At 37.6% G+C, this 18,239-nt stretch overlaps 1 protein-coding gene across 1 annotated transcript; it reads left to right on the forward strand.

Annotated features, from left to right (window-relative positions):
* Positions 1-757: 757 nt before the first annotated feature.
* Positions 758-14,171, forward strand: LOC145996367 (uncharacterized). The gene is made up of 5 exons (XM_083132798.1): positions 758-1,060; positions 3,693-3,767; positions 6,709-6,917; positions 8,504-8,662; positions 13,723-14,171. The coding sequence occupies exons 1-5, from the start codon at positions 765-767 to the stop codon at positions 14,169-14,171; spliced, it is 1,188 nt and encodes a 395-aa protein (XP_082988924.1). The 5' UTR covers positions 758-764.
* Positions 14,172-18,239: the final 4,068 nt, after the last annotated feature.

The following is an 18,239-nucleotide window of genomic DNA, read 5'->3' on the forward strand; positions in this document are numbered from 1 at the left end:
ATGCTAAATTTAGAACAATTTTATTGCAATTTGTCATTTCTAATTGCAATCCAAGACTTCAGTGTTTAGGATGGATTGTTTGTTTCCAAGATCACTTTATGCACAGGAAGGCTAGTAGGGAGGACTGCACCTGCATTTTGAAGTAGGATCCGAAACAAAATGTATCTCCACCTGGTATCAAACCCAGAACCCTTTGATTACTAGGCGACAACGTTACCACTATACACCATTGGGGAGGCCCATATTTTTTTATTTGTTGTAATAAATAAGTATGAATAAGTACAGAGAAACTGGTACTAATTTTATCCGCGAAACTGTTTTTCTTTGTCTTTGTCTAACGAGGATGGTGGCAGTGGCCACCGAAATTAATAGAACAAAGAAAAACTCTACGTAGAAATTTTCAGCAAAAAATGCAGGCTCGACCAGGACAAGCCTGCATTTTTTGCTGAAAATTTCTGCGTAGTACATCTGTGTGTGTCTAATCTTCAATAAAGAAAAAAAAAGTTTTGCGGATAAAGTGAGTACTAGTTTCTCTGTATTCATCTACTACCCGCATCTCTCATTTTCCAATTATAAAGGTATGAAGTTTTTAATAATGTTCTAGAAACATAAATAAAACACACACAAGTTCACACATGGATATTTTATTACATTCAATGATCATTGATAGTGTTGAATATGTTTGCAAGAAAATTCCTGACAGAAAGTAACTTTTGAACCTAGTAACTTTCCGAACACTGTTATTTTACAGTTTAATTCAAATAATGGTAAGAGGACATTGTGAAACGAGGCGGAATGAATCAGAGGTCACATACGAACTAGGACAGCTCCAACAGGTGCCCAGTCCAAGGCCAGCCACTGAGTCTATGGATCTGGTAGTAGGAAGCCTTCCCATATGTACGTCTGTATTCGTCACAGTTGTCAACTTATTATATTCTGCTTCATTATTGTACCTCATTTACCTGTTTTGGAAGCAGTCGGACATAACTTCAGTGGAAACCATATTCACCATGCTTGGAATCTCGCACGTGATCACAATCTTAGTTTTTATTATGAAACGGTAAGTGTGCATGTATGCAGGGCTGTACGCCGTATACCCTTTGGTTAACCTTTAGACGACGGAGTGTATTTTGCCGGTAAACTCTCCAACGACGGAGGCGTTTTCAGTGCGAATTTTAAAATTTCTGCATGTTTTTAAATAAAATTTTATATCTCTGGAACTAAGAATGCTAGAGGTACAAATTATAACTCATTTTGTTCAGTACACACGGGGCTATAAGGCTATGCTATAAAAACTAATTTTCCATTATCGGGTAGAAGAAGAAGAAGAAAAACTTTCTTTTTTTACGAAATTTGAAATTCGTCAGACCCCCACGCTAGCAAGAAAAAATCGAACATGATTTTCAGATGGTTGCCTCCCCCCTCCCAAATGTAACAAAAATGAAATTAATTAAACCTTACTAATTGCTAATTACATACCTCAAGACTCGTGCAGAACTCAAAACATGTATATCCAAACATTATCCGAGACACAGTATGTCCAAAAAGTCACATACGTACTACGAGAAAAAGCTCCTTGTGACATGTCGCAACCTGGCATTTAAGAGTTAACCTTACTCATTAGCATAACCTTCTACTTATACAGGGTGGAACCGAACTCTGTCGACAAACTTTCACAGGTTGTTCAGTGATGTTGGCTGAGTGTTTTGATATGAGGAACCCATGGTCCCCAGCATTGGCGGCAGTTGCCACCCACTTTTTTGCCATTTTCGCTCCCGTAGCTAAACCTTCTCTACCAAGGAAAGTTAATGTCTTTGCCCCCACAGTTTTGGAACCCATTCGCCGCCACTGTTCCCCGGTACCTTATTACAGATTAATGTGATGTTGATGTGTTATACTTGTATTATGCCCTTTGAACCATGATAGATAGGTTCTGATAGATTACAAATAATAATAATAATCAACTACTCACCACCTAATAATTGTTCTTGTATGTATGCATTTCTTGTATTGTAGAATTATTTCTCTTGTAGAAAACTAAAAATAAATGTCTGATGAAGGGTGTGTGTTCTCCTGAAATGCCACAATGAAAAACTGTATTTTTATGCTTGTAATAACCGTAGACTACAAGAGAAATGATACTCACCACCTACTGTAATATAATGAATAGAAATACAAACAATAATGTCAGTAAAGAAACAACCCTAGGACAAAACTCATTGTTAAGTAACATACAGTCAGTACACTGTGTACTCTTCAATGCATACTGTTTCTTTAATCAGCTGTTCAAAATGTAGATCGCCATGATCACGACAAACTGTACAGTGATGCAGCATGGACTGTTGGACACGCTTGATCATAAGGGAGATTGACGCACATCTTCAGCAGCTGCGATAATGCTCTAGCAACCATGTCCGTGGGAGTGTTGACTGGAGTCTCGTACGCTAAGAGAATACTGTGGCAGTCAAATGGTACTGCACCGAGTAAGCATACGCAAAGGTAGTTTAATTCGAGAAACAAAAGAAATTCAATTACTCAGTAATAAGGTACTGGGGACCATGGGTTTCTCATATGAAAATATTCAGCCAATACCAGTAAACAACCTGTGAAAGTTTGTTAGTTGAGTTCGGTTCCACCCTGTATTTACTTTCGTCATTGCTCTAGTGAGCTTATTACTGTCAAATACACCTGGTTTGAGGGGAGAGGGTATGAATACATGATGCATGTCAGCATATTATCACTATCATTTGGCTATGTACAATCATTTTGTAGAATGTGCACAGCTAATTTTAGCAGAACTCTTTGCTAGTTTGGTTGGTCTTTTATGATTAATTCATATTTTGGATGCGTGCGACTTACTCACTATCATATATAAGCAAGCATAAAATCAAAATTTGTTATTTACTTACGTACAGTGAGTATACACTTGTCAAAGACATTTCGGTGGCAACTGCCCCCTTCTTCAGGTAAAGAAGTCTGGTTTACAGAAATCCGTAAATTCCCGTAAAGCCGACTTCTTGACCTGAAGAAGGGGGCAGTTGCCACCGAAACATTGTCTTTGACATATACTCACTGTACGTAAGTATATATCAAATTTTCGTTTTATGCTTATTTTTTATGATTAATATGAGGTTTAACAATATAAATTACAATTTTACTTACTTTTTTGCGAGTATGATAAGTTTTCTTCAATTACGACATTTCGCAAAAAAACGTAAGTAAAATTGTAATTTATATTGTTAATTTTGTGAGTAATTCGCACATAGTAAATATGAACGTAATATGAGGTTTGCCTTTTGTTATCAAACCAATGTAGTAGTTTGACTTGACTTGAGATTATGTATCAAATAAGCTCCATTGTGAAAGTCTGGACAATGTTTTCGTTTATCTTAATCTTTGTTTGTCTTTGCGATGGCTTCTGTTAAGTTGGATGTCGTAGATATTCAGGATCATTCGGCTGTTTCCGTAAATGAACATGCACACGCATCCTCAAGAATTTCCTCCTCTAAATTCTGCTTGGGCAACCAGTTCCGTGTGCGCAAAGCTTAAGCCATCGAAAACAAAAAGTACTGAATCTTGTCATTCAAGAAAATGTAAAGGTTTTTCATAACTTTATATAATTTGTCTGAGCAAAAAGTCTTTGCAGAATGGCTTTCAAAATTTTGCTGACGAACACTTTTATTCTCTTTCAGGGACTCAACATCTGCCAAATACGCAGCCCTGAAGAATGTAACATTGATTGTGACAGGTTTCTTCCCTATTGTTACGTAAGTCTTCTAGTGGTGCAAAGCACAAGTAATGGCTGAATCCACGAGGCTAGATTTCCTTTTGGATTTTCCAGTTGAACTTGGACCGGTTGTGTGGTACTGGCTCACCTGCTAGTTTTTGGCTCACACGATACTTGTTACCGGACTTTTGTATACTTTTGTTCCCACAAGACATTTTGCAGAGCAGACGAGATAAAAAGATGGACGAGCGATTTGAAGAACGTCGTAGGAGAATAACTACTACTGTTATTAAAAATTAAAATAATAGTAACTACTAATAAGGATAGTCATCAAAACTAGTCTAGCAGCCATCATTTCAAGACAAGTAGCCAGTGCAGGACCAACCAGGGCATTTCTACTGGAAATCCAGTTCCGTGTGATTTAGCCTTAAGAAAGTAGTTGACGTAGTTGGTTCAGGCATCGCTAATAGGAGCACGTTGTTTCCTAGCAGACGCTCCTACCTCTCCTTGAAATAACTGAACGATATGCACACAAATATTTTTTTCAACTAAATAAATAAATATATTATGCAGAGAAAAATGTTTGATATAGTCAAAAAATAATTTCTTGTAATGAAATATTGGTTAAACAGGCAAAAAAAATAAATGTTTACCAGGAACAGAGTTACAAAAAATTAGTCAAAATTACGAAATTAGTAAAACCTATAAATTTATTTGTTTACGGGTATCGAAACGCTTAACCAAAAGTGTTTTGTAAATTCAAGCAAATGTTTTCTTTTTCCCATGAAACAAACCAGGAAATAAAGAAACATCATATAGGTGGATAAACCCATGTGCTTTAAAAGAAATATGGAAATACTCTTGCACTTAGGCTTGTGGTAAACAATAATGAGGGCAGTAAAGAGGAACATGTAATCCATGCATTTGGAAAGCAACGATGGGATATTTGATACGTTATGAAAGAATCCTTTAAAATATTGCTTACATCTTGACCAAGACAGGAATGTTTCTTTGGCGGTATGGTCAAATTTTCAACCGTAAGTGAGCTGATGGACCCCTGCTTACATTGTGTATGTGTAGGTTGAACTTTGCACCCCCAAAGTATAAAACGTTCATCCGCCACTGTTCTGGCGTGCACTTCAGAAGAGAGAGTATTTAGTGTAGTACTAATCTCCCCCTTCCTAATCCACCAAGGGCATCACTATAATCCCCAGTTTCCAACTAAATTCCAAAGCACCAACTTCAAATTTTATTTTTGTCTTTTCCATGGAAATGCATGGAAGGTCACGTAAACATCGGCTTGGTCTAGTTGTCAACGCGATGGAAAATTCTTGAGGTATTCTGCTTTGCCAAACTTATGCCTGAAAGCAAGTAAGAGCATCCACAACAAAGCCAAGGCACGGCAAACCCTAACAGTCGCCGCAGGGTAGCAAAAGAGTGGGTCTCCGATCCTCTGCCTGTCCCTGAACAGGGAGCGAAGGGTGCATGTTGACAGCAGAAGGTGTCATTTACAACTGCGGAAAAAACAGTTGTGAGGCAATACTGCTATTTGTACTTGGAAACTCTGACATCTGGAAACAAAAAGTCTGGGTTTGTTCTTTGATCGTATGGGGGTGCGGACAGACCTTAGCAACAGTGCCTTGAATAGGTAGTGTGGAAAAAGACCCAAAAGAACTGATTCCCGAGGTGGATGACAACATAGATGGCAGTGTGATCAGTACCACAACTAATTTTCTTATGAAAGTAATACAGCTTAGTTTTTGGAATATATTGTGTAGATTTGTTTGTCTTGAAAAGCAATCAATGCAGCATTTCGAACCGTAGGGACACAAGCTCTGACTGCACCATTTCCTCAAGGAGATTTTAGACCAAAGCGGCACAAGACAAACAATATGGGGATTTCACACGAAAGCGACACAGGTTCTTCGGTCCAAGGCAACTTTCAGACCGAAGTAACATGCTACACATTTAGCTTGGAAACGAGCCAATCAAGGGCAATGTTTCATACCGTAGTTGCATGATGGACAGCACAGGCTAGCATTGTTGGTGAAATCCTTCAGCGACAAGTGTCACGTGCCACTTGTCTCATCTGTGTGCAATGGCCCAGAGTGAGCTACATGCAAGCGACAAAGCGACACCTGCAGCTTATCGTGTCGCCTAGATCTGTTGTTCGCACAATTAGCAGCAAACGCTTGCTAATAGACTGAAGGCACCATGTTGCTTGTCACTTCATTGGGAACTCCTCCTGTGGCTTTGGTCTGAGTACCCTTTCTTTAAGGAGCTTTCTGACTGAAGTAACAAGCAGCACGCGAATACGACACATGAACGTGTCGCTTGCTGAACGATTTACTGTTTTCTGGACCCTCATGCACAGTCTGGAAGTGTCTGTGTCACTTGTCACATCAGTGTGAACATCCCGTGTCGCTTGTCCCATTGGTCTGAAAGTTTCCTTACACTCATGTCGATGGCACTATGGGAGTTTTGTGGGTTTTCCTTTGTCATTTCAAGCAAAAGAAAAGCAACAGTAAATATCAAAAATAGAAATGCTTCAGTGTGTATTTCTTTAAAAGAAATTATGATAATAATAATGAGCCTAATTCATACACAAAAATTTACAGTTACCAAGAGCATACCATGTGTATATTTTCTCCCGTATTGTTAATGAAAGTCACGATAACAGGATATGGTCAACTGTCTAGAATGTTCGTTAATATCTTCACGACCACTATACCAAATATCATGGCAATTATCACATTCATAGAAATGCTTCATGTAAAAGAATCAGATGTTGCAACGAAAACTCCATTTACTTCCATTATAAGCAGACAAATATCACATAGCGGTGCCGACACCAGTGCCTCTAGCGGATCATAATTCAGAGGAACTGCCAGGGAGCGCAGAACAACCGTCCCATTTTCCAACCTATTCAAGGCGCTGTACCTTAGCTATCGAACACTTAACTATGTACACTGCATTTTCAGGATGTTTGAATCTCCGCTAAACCTATTGCAAGGTGAGGGGGAAGCAGGAAGAGAGCTGCGAAGGGATACACTTGCATTCTCACGAAAGAAGATCGAAGAAGTGTACATCTACGCTCTCATCCAGTTCTCTGTCATCGGGGTTTCGTCAGTTCTTCTGGGAATCATCAAGTTCACACACTACGAGTCCTGGAATCCATTTGTTAATCAAGGTACCTTCTTACATAATGGTTTATGATATTTGCCTTCTACAAGTTTTGAAAAAAGGAAACAAAGAAAAAATCATTACACATAATATGTTATATTTAAAGATTCACAGTTTGTATTTCTGATTTTAAAAAAGTTTAGCATAAAACTAAGAACAATAAAGTGGCATGGTGTAGTCAGGATTTTATTTTTCAGAAAGGAAAGGATTCACAGAGAAAAATATTTTGAGGCAAGTTGAAAATGTCAGTGTAAAATATATACCGGCATCTATATACAAGGTAAGCCTGTAACTTTATATCAACCTCATAAATCAGAAAGGATTTATGGTAGTGGCCGAACAGGGAATGTCATGTACAGAGTTGAATGGTGACTGAAGAGGTTTTCTCAGGAAATTAGCCAGGTGATTTCTGGATAGGCTTCCGAGCTTTCGAGAGCTGTCATTCTCATTTCGAAAGCTCCCGATAGCTTGGAAGCCTATCCGGAAATCACCTGGCTGATTGCTCGAAAAAACATCTTCGGTATTCGTCGCCAGGACAGCTTCAAGAATTATGTTGAATGGTGACGTCTAATTTCACCACCCCCGCTCAAAGGAAATTTCTAGGAGTCACTTCATTACTTGAAAATCTTCAGTGGGAACAAGGGTCGAGTAACACCTTGTATGTTTTTGTTCTCCCTTTCATATGTCAAGTGTAAATTTCTCCATCACTAATTCTAGCTGGCCCCCATGACAGAGTGGTTAGCACATCGCGCTACAATGCCAAGGGTCCCGGGTTCGAATCCCAGCCTGGGCATGTATGTTTGTGAGTGTCCATTCATCAATTTCGTCATATCATCACTCATCCCCATCTTCGCAAATTAGCCAAAAGTGGCACAAAAGGCAAAGTAAAATAAAGCAAATCAGTCCATCACCAATTCTGACTTTGTTGCCTTTAAAAAAAGCTGTGAATGGCGCAAATTAAGAGATTTCCCAGAACAAGATGCCCTGTGGTTCCCTTTTGCAAAATCTTGCAAACCATAGAGAGTAGTGTGCTGCAGAAAGAGCACTTCGCTCGAGTGCCAATAGTGCACGGACGACACTAGATAGCGTGCGTAATCCAGAGCTTCTTCGCTTGAGTGAAAAATGATCAAACAGGCAAAACGAGCAGTATACACACGAAGACCAGTAGTACACGTACAACCATAATTTGTCTGTGGTAGTGGGCTCTCAAATGTGGGTAGTGAAGTAAAAGATTCAGTGAAATTGAAACTTAAGTAAACATCATTATCTCTACGTTAAAATGTAGTTTAGTTCATCTTACCAATACAGTGATATATGAAAATGAAACTGCCAGGATGGGATTTTTCATATGTGTGTCTATGATTATTGTTACATTAAAATGCTATTCCATTGTAAACGCTCAAGTGTGACGGACTTGAATGAGTATGAGCGAGCGAAAGTGGTTCCATGCACTACTCTAGTAGCTATGAATCTGTGCTGCATGGCTGCATATACACAGGATAGACAATGTCCTTTTCAAGAGCTTGTAACTTCGAAACAAGGCCTTGATGTACTCCAATTCGAAAATTGAATAGCTTGTATTTCTCCTTACAGAACTGTGGCCCTATGTGGTGCTTATGTCATCCAGTGCAGCAACTGTGGTGCTGGTTACAACACTGAAACCCATTTTAGTGATGATCCCTGGAGCTGCTACCCGTTGTGAATTATTTGTATATTACTTGACTAAATTTCTTTGGGTAGCATTTGCAACAGGTAAATTTAAATTACATACTGTATTTTTGTTTGAAAAATTCCAGTAGAAAGATGCTTAATAGTGACAACCATACAGTAGATATTCAGGGCCAGTCCAGATTTTTTTTATTCTTTCACCTGTAGTGAATTTGAAGCCAGAAAATAAATATTAGGCAGATTGTAACACAGCAAGTGGTCCAGCATTGCCAATTGTACCTACATGTCAATTTTATGTCCAATGAGGTTGTGTAAAGGCCGAATCACACGGAACTGGATTTCCACTAGTAATGCCCTAGTTGGCGCTGGACTGGCTACGTGGCTGGTAATCATGGCCGCCAGGCTGGCTGCTAACTGGTTTTGACAACTAGGCCATGTTCTAATTGCAACTGGCTTTCTCTGCTAGATTCTGTGGAACAGGCAATCAGAGCGAAAGTTTTGCCATGTGAAGATAATATGTGAGTTTGGCAAAGTTTTTGTTTGTCTGTGGTTTCTCGATAAAAAGAAAAAGTAACAGAGATAATGTGCATTTGTGTTCAGTTCATTAATATTTAGGAATTTATCGCAAGCGATGAGATTTGTATGCAACAAATGTGGTTAGCCGATAATGAAAATCCTTATTATTACAAGTGTATTCACTCTTTCGCTGCGCTCGTCGCATTTATGCACACCAGGTGCCTTGCTCTGCGGAAGTTGCATTATTGCGAGTTCATACTTCCACTCGCTGCGGGTGTCGCATTTCTGCAGTGCGTCGCTTTTAGTAGCCTTCAGACATCTGTTGATACTATTTGGAACTATTTGAACTTGTAGTTTTGTTTATATCCGTATGATGTGGCTAATTACATCTCCGTTTAGAATACGAGCGTTGAGTGCTCCGACATGTCAGTTTCAAATGCATGTTCGAATGTAAACAACATGGCTTTGTCAAGTCGTCAACACTTGTCTGATAATGATGTTACTCAACTGTTGAATCAGAAGGTGAATTAAGTTGTGACGATAATAGCGACAGTTTTTATGAGACTTCAAGTGATGACAGTGATTGTGTAGTGTCTGATGAAGAATTTGTACCGCCGTCCGTAACATCATGGAGCAGAGTGCAAAGCAGCATTGATCTAGGTGCGGGAAGTTCGACACAGGCAAGTGCTAAGTTACTTGGTGACAGTACAGTATTAGCACACCATTTTCTTGTCTTATAAAATATTTCCCCCCCTCAGTATTTGAACACACAGCAGAACAAACTGAAGTTTTCGCCACCCAGTATCTTGATACTACTTACGAATTTCCACGCTGCTCCACCACTCTGCGTCATCCCGTGTTTTGAGAAATACCATACCATCAGGGACTACAGAATGGTTTTCCAGTGCAAGGAATGAATTTTGTAAGTTCTCTCTCATATATAACGCAATGTAATTGTGAAAATTATTTGTTTATAAAAAAAATATTTTTTCAAATTTAATTACGCAGCCAAGGGATATTGTGTGCCAGAGAATTCCGCAGCGAAAGAGTTAAATGTTCGACATATTTAGTTGAACAAGATATTTTTTTTATGAATGAATTGTGAATCTTGCAAATTTCATGTATGAACATGCATATCAGTTCATGAAAAAAGCTTGTTTTGTATGGATTGATTATCATATTTTCTTTTGAGCCAATTTCTAGTCCTTACTTTTCTTTTCATTATTTTAATTTTTAATAACAGCAGTAGCTATTCTCCTACAGCATTCATCAAATCGCCCGTCCATCTTCTCATCTCATCTGCTCTGCGTAATGTCTTGTCGGAACAAAAGTATACCAACAAGCACAGCAAGAAGTATCATGCGAGGCAAAAACTAGCAGGTGAGCCAGCACCACAAAACTAGTCCAAGTCCAACTGGAAAATCCAGCAGGAGATCTAGCCTTGTGTGATTCAGGCATTATGAAAACCTTTTGCTTTTGCAATTGTGTATATATTCAGCAACATTAACTATCTTGGGTGACTGAGGTGATGCATGCACTTCAGTCTACTTTCTAGTTACACTGCTTCACAGCACAAGCTAAATATTTTCTACCCAACACATATCTACCTATGCACAGTTCATTACAGAACTAATTCACAATTCTAAGATCTTGGGAACTCCTCTCTTAAACAAAAAAGTTGAACACTGGGGGAATATTACTTCTATCAACCCAGTGCACATTGATTCAGAATACGAAAACATTCTGCAAAAATAGAAATTTTGACTTTTTGTTAAGGAGATAAAACATTACCACTTCTGTAAACAACTAAATGGAGCATGAAAATGCCATAAATTTTTTTCTCTAAATTTATTTTTTGAAAATGGAATTTTCGGACTATATTTTGTACTTATTTTTAAAACTTGTTGTAGCAATTATTTTTTCACCGAACAATAAAATTGTGCTAGGTACTCTCACAACTTCTCAGTAATATACAGAAAAAGAACACATATTTGAATTACAATAAAATATAATGTTTTGATTTTTGATTTGAAAATACAAAAGTTATCTTGAGTTAACATAGCTTTCGCGGTTATTTCCCCGCGATGATTTCTAAAGCAAAGGCTACTTTAAAGTATTGTGAAAACAGCATGGAAGAAAAGTTTTGCTACTTTTTGCAAATTTAGCTTCTTTGTGAACGTGTGCTTCGTTGTTAATGGGTCAGCTGGCAACCCTGAATCAAATGTGGTCACGTGTGCGTGCGCTAGGGGAATAGGTCGTCTCCGATTTCGCTACCAGCTGAATCTTAATACTTATAGAAGTAGTGCAGTGTAACAGAAATTTATTCAAACGTCCTCAACAACCCCTGACACCTTCCAAAACCTTCATCAACACCCTCCCTAAAATTTTCCCCAAAGACTCGGCTGTGTAAATATTGCCCAGAAGCAAAATTACTTCATAAATCCGAGTTATAATTCCATTAAAGCATTTGATTAACAATATCTTTATTGGTTAAACTAATTGTATTAATTTTGAACATCTTTATTGTATTTGACAATTGATAAAAATGAGAGAAAAGATCATGTTTAAATACCAAGCAGAAATTTAGGAGCGCACGTGTGTGGAATTTACACAGGCGATGTTTCTACGGCCCTGTGAGGGGAACTAAAGAAGCCTTATAGCTGATTCAAGGTCATGACATTAGAAAGTGTTTACTGGAAAGGTACTGAGAAGGGTCGCCTCAGGCACACTCATTGGTCAAGATGAAAGAACTATTTCAAAATATTTTGGGTCATTTTTACCCATTCACGTGATGGTGTGTCATAGAAATCCACGAAACATTATTCCTAAGAAATCTGATGAAGATAGAAATTATCAGATTAATCATGTTTCATTCCTGTTAGATTGTATAAATTTTAAAATATATTTCTTAAGATTGTGTTTAGACCTTTAGTGTTTATGTGTCGCGGTGCTGCAGCAAAGTATTTTAAGGATTTGAAAACTGTTGCCAAAAAGAAGATAATTTTCTTAAAAATAATTTCAGTTGACTTTTAAAAAAATGTGGTGTTTGAAGTTGCTTTTTCTTCACTCTATGCAATCTCGAAAGCAGGTTATCAGTTTTGATGAAAGTAGCGACAGAAATAATAGGTGATAAACTGAAGATCTTCACCAGGAAAATACGTCTAAGGAACTCGCGTTCACAACCAAAGTACATTTAAAGGAAGAAGGAAAGATATCGGAACTAGTAAATAAATATTATTTAATGCCTTAAAAGATATTCATTTTAACGATACTTCTCACATTTATTATTACTATCATTATAATCCTAATTTTCATTATTTTTGTTATTATTTAATCTATTTCTGGAAATGTATTTCAGTTTAAAATTGTATTGAATAGTTTTACTGTGGTTTCAAGTGTGTATTGAAATAGGTCAAAATTATACTTTTTGTATAAAAATCAAAATAATCAATCTCATGTGAATTCTGTGGACCCAAAGTGTGAATTATTCCTTAAAATTGCTAATCTTACACATTTGTATTGATTTAGGGGCGAAATAGCGAGCTCCTGATTTTTGCCGATTTTTTTCGCATTCCGGATCACTGTGCAGCGGCATAAATAACACTCACGCAATCCCTGCATTGTGTAAGGGGGGAGGGGGGGGTCAGTAAGAATGACAAATTAAGAAACACTGATGGTTCACAGTTTTCCTTTCGGCTCTAAAGTATTTTTCAACCAAACATATTATATATGTATGCCCTTACAACTGCAAACAGAAAATAGTAATCACTAGAAAAGTAGAAAGTGAACTACTAGATTAGGAGAAAACTTTCATTAGCTGAATAGTTCGCCAATGATTACATCACCGAAGGGTAGACGACAGGCAAGAAAATGCGCTGGCAACGCTGACTTTCAGCAATTCCCACCCTTTACAATTTCTCCAAAATGGAAAAGAAACTTTAAAAAAAAACTTCTTCGATGAACTGACAGAAGATATTGGCTTTCTCGACCCATTGAATTCTTTTAAAGTAAAGATTTTCTACCATGCATTAGATATTCTACCAAATGAAGTAAACAATAGGTTTCAGGGTATGAAACAAATCAAAGAAAGCTTCACCTTTTTAAGCCCCACCTCTCTAACAGAACACACTGACGGACAGTTAGTGGAATCCGCTACTAATTTCTGGGAGAAATGCGAAGATGTATCTCGCACTATAGCTACAGAGTTGCAGTAATTTCTGTAGTAACAGTGTATTTTCATATTTGTATACACCTAATATAAATGTAGCCGTGAATTAATATTTTAGAAAAGAGGGATTTTTACAGCGGGGAGGGGGGGAGGGGGAGGCCACAGAGCATGTTCGTTATGCTAGAGTATAAACACATTTTAGTATGACATATTTCATTTACCAAGAATGAACAAGTTTAACAATATCAATTGAATTCAATCAAATGTTTGTCTATTGAACTTGTTTCTTTTTGTTTTTTTGTAATTAATAGTTTCTCGTCAAGAACTGACCAATTTGATGTAAAATCATCGAAATTAATCGTTACATCGTTCATTACTTCTGAATACTGATGAAATTCTGTATCAATATAGCACTGATACATGTGGAAATTTCACTTAATTTTTAAAATTTTACTTCCAGGTGAAAGAATAATTGTGCTGATGGTCTTTTCGGCTGCATTCAACTACTATATGTTGTCTTTCGCTTTCTTGCATTACTATTTAATGATATTTGCAAACGCGTTTGGAGAATATATATTGACAGTGTCTAGTGAAAAACAGTTTCTTATACTTTGTGCATTCATGATCCTTAGTCAATTGGTTCCAGTGTCCGATTCCAAAGAAATAAACAAAATGTTATGGTACATGGTGATCACGTGGGTAACCGAAATGGCCATAATGGTAGCAGCAATCGTAGATTTCGTGAGAGACGATTATGAGAAACTTTGGGAACACATATGGCTGAGAAATTTCATCATTGCCTTTTTATGTTACGTCATTTGTGCAAATATTTTCATGATCCTCCATTGGAAAATAGCATGCTACATATTTGAGAAAAGACCAAGAGATGGTAACACTGTCACCTTATAGTGAGTGTAGGGACAGTGAGAACGGGGCAAGAAGTTCTTGAGTTTTACCCTAAATGTAACAAAAAATGTGGAATAAAAAATTAGTGGCTTTATTGTAGTGCTTTTTGTGTGGTAGGGGTGGTAAGAGGACAGTACATCAGACACCTGTCTCAGACAAAAAAGGGTATTACTTTATACAGGGTGATACTTGTAAAACCGACCTGATGAATTTGCTAATAATGCTGCAGGTGATGCATACAACTACTCACAATTACGGCATAATAATCCGTGGGCCGTGCTGAGTCAAATCGTGTGCACTTATGCTGCAAGGTTCAAGGACATGTACGAACATTAGTTATGACCGCCAACCTGGATTTTTTCCTGTGGAGTTTACTGAAGGACAGAGTGTACTTTCTGTAAAAGCAGCAACCTGGTTACAATTCATGTAATACATGTTATAAATGCACTAAAAGAAAGGCAGACCAACGTGTCAAAAGCTGAAATAATATTAATCAACAAGAGACTCTGTACGTACATACATGTAGTGTATGTATTTTTTTTATAATTGTATTTTATGTTCTAGAGTTCTACATGGGACCTCTTTCGCTCACTCGTAATCGTTCAAGTCTTCGAGCGTATATAATCTAATCTGACAATAATCTTGGACACATATATGTAAAATATCCACACTGTAGTTTCAACCAACAATCATCTACTACATGAAAAACTAAATATGCTGACCAAGGCAGTAATTTATTTTATTATAAAACATAAACTAACGTAACGTTTCAACCTTCTAGCAAGGTCTTCTTCAGACTCTGTATCAAGTACAAAAGTAACCAGATACAACGAGAAGGGTAATATATATACACAAACATTACTCCCTCCAGACTATTTAGAAAGTTGTTAGGAACTTTCTAGCAGATGACTTTCACTTTCCAACTTTACTTTCACCTAAAAGGCTAAACACAATTACTTCCATATAGAATGTGGTTGGACTTTTTAATCTCACGCTCTTTTCCCTTCATTTTTCTTCCTTTTCCTCTCCTCTTTTTCTCTTGTCCTTTCCACTCTTTCCAACATCTTCTTCCATTCTTTGTTTAGCTTCAGTCCCCCATTCCAGTTCATTGTGTCTTCTTCGCCTTTCTTCTCTATTTCCTTGGCTTCCTTCCATTTTCTCACTAGCATTCTCTTCTCCCTTCCTATCTGCTTAGCCTCATCCCACTCTATGTCATGTCCTGTTTCTCTCGTGTGTTTAAATATTGCATTTCTCTCTCTCTTAAGTCGTACATCATCCCTATGTTGTTTCAACCTGTCTTTCAGCCTTTTTTTCGTTTCTCCTATGTACACACTCTGACATTCTTTACATTTTACTTCGTAGATAATCCCTTCTTCTTCCTCTTCTCTGTTTTCCTTTTTCTTGTTAGCATTCCTCGCTATTCCTAAGATGCTTCTCCCTCCCTTCCTGTAAGTTTTAATTCCTGCTTTTCTAAGCACTTTGCATATCTTTTCTGTGGTCTTCCCCATACTCCTTATTCCAAACCTTCTCTCCTCTTTTTCTTTCTCTTCTAATTCTCCCCTGCCCGTTTTCTTACTTCTTCTGTTTATGTCCAGTCTATCCTGCTTCTCATAGCCATTCTTTTCCAGCTGTTTCCATAGGCTATTTATTTTGCCTTCTTTTTCACATTCTTTCATGCATATTTTCTTGATTCTGTCCTCCATATTCTTTATAAAATTTATTTTTGTCACATCACTTACATCACTTATTTTGTGGCAGAATACCCCTGCTGCACACTTCTTCTGATGCCAAGCGGTTTCAATTTCTTGTCCTCTTTCCCTTTTCATCAATATATCTAGATAGCTTAACTTGTCTTCTTCTTCTATTTCAATTTCCAATAATATCCCTCTTTCTTAAGTTAAGCTATCTAGATATATTGATGAAAAGGGAAAGAGGACAAGAAATTGAAACAGCTTGGCATCAGAAGAAGTGTGCAGCAGGGGTATTCTGCCACAAAAGAAGTGATGTAAGTGATGTGACAAAAATAAATTTTATAAAGAATATGGAGGACAGAATCAAGAAAATATGCATGAAAGAATGTGAAAAAGAAGGCAAAATAAATAGCCTATGGAAACAGCTGGAAAAGAATGGCTATGAGAAGCAGGATAGACTGGACATAAACAGAAGAAGTAAGAAAACGGGCAGGGGAGAATTAGAAGAGAAAGAAAAAGAGGAGAGAAGGTTTGGAATAAGGAGTATGGGGAAGACCACAGAAAAGATATGCAAAGTGCTTAGAAAAGCAGGAATTAAAACTTACAGGAAGGGAGGGAGAAGCATCTTAGGAATAGCGAGGAATGCTAACAAGAAAAAGGAAAACAGAGAAGAGGAAGAAGAAGGGATTATCTACGAAGTAAAATGTAAAGAATGTCAGAGTGTGTACATAGGAGAAACGAAAAAAAGGCTGAAAGACAGGTTGAAACAACATAGGGATGATGTACGACTTAAGAGAGAGAGAAATGCAATATTTAAACACACGAGAGAAACAGGACATGACATAGAGTGGGATGAGGCTAAGCAGATAGGAAGGGAGAAGAGAATGCTAGTGAGAAAATGGAAGGAAGCCAAGGAAATAGAGAAGAAAGGCGAAGAAGACACAATGAACTGGAATGGGGGACTGAAGCTAAACAAAGAATGGAAGAAGATGTTGGAAAGAGTGGAAAGGACAAGAGAAAAAGAGGAGAGGAAAAGGAAGAAAAATGAAGGGAAAAGAGCGTGAGATTAAAAAGTCCAACCACATTCTATATGGAAGTAATTGTGTTTAGCCTTTTAGGTGAAAGTAAAGTTGGAAAGTGAAAGTCATCTGCTAGAAAGTTCCTAACAACTTTCTAAATAGTCTGGAGGGAGTAATGTTTGTGTATATATATTACCCTTCTCGTTGTATCTGGTTACTTTTGTACTTGATACAGAGTCTGAAGAAGACCTTGCTAGAAGGTTGAAACGTTACGTTAGTTTATGTTTTATAATAAAATAAATTACTGCCTTGGTCAGCATATTTAGTTTTTCATAATCATGGAAACAAGGCTTAATGGAGTTATAATCTACTACATTTTCATGTACCCACTGTGTATTGTAACACAGATGAAGATAGACATTTTTGCATGTGAGATGATGATTGATTGATTTGGTATTTAAAGTGGGATCCGAACCACTATGTGCCTCCACCTGGTATTGAACCCGAGACTCCTTGATTACAAGCTGACGGCGCAAACACTGTGCCATTGGGGAGGCCGTGCATGGAGATAATGACTATATTCACGTAAGGGAGATTTCACATCAAAGCTGCAAGCGACAAGCAACACAAGAGTTTCACAGCAAAGCGGCAAGCGACACTTGCTCAGTTTGCATGATGATATCGATATAATTACACTAATCAGTTTAGTAGTCACCAGAAGAAAACATAAGAAGATGCATTGCTATGCGTAAATCATGTTGTACAATTTGTGCAAGTTATTTAAACTCGGGAGATGCATGTTGTCCATGACAAAATGAAGAAATCCTATGCATTGACCTCAAACTTGATTGATTGATTGAATTAATATTGTTGGGTGCGTGGGCACATATGGCTAGGGTTACCAGACATCCAGTTTTTCCCGTACATGTCCTACATTTTAGCCTTATGTCCAGCATCTGGGAGGAATTTGAAAAATATCATAAATGTCCTACATTTTGAGCGTCGCATAATATTAGGAAAATACGTTTCAATTGATCAAAGAGAAATTATGCAAGTTACAAGTCTATGGACTGCGCTCCCAAACTCAATAGTGAAATTTATTTTGATTCAACCATTGCCCAAGAAGAACATAAAAGTTTCTGGTAGAACAAAAACGGAAGCAATTAATGAACAAAGTTTTGGGGCCACATTGCGATGATGTCACTGCTCAGTGTAATTTCCTGCCTTGGAATTTATACGGATGGAACAAGATGTTTCCTATTCTTACGGCAGGGCAGGGGCGATTCCTCCATGTAGGAAGTGAGAAACTTCCTACAGTTCATTTGTACTTATTTCGAGTTCTCTACTTTTTAGGAGTTTAA

This window comes from Lepisma saccharinum, chromosome 12 (assembly GCF_977018435.1).
Source record: "Lepisma saccharinum chromosome 12, izLepSacc3.1, whole genome shotgun sequence".
Taxonomy (NCBI): domain Eukaryota; kingdom Metazoa; phylum Arthropoda; class Insecta; order Zygentoma; family Lepismatidae; genus Lepisma; species Lepisma saccharinum.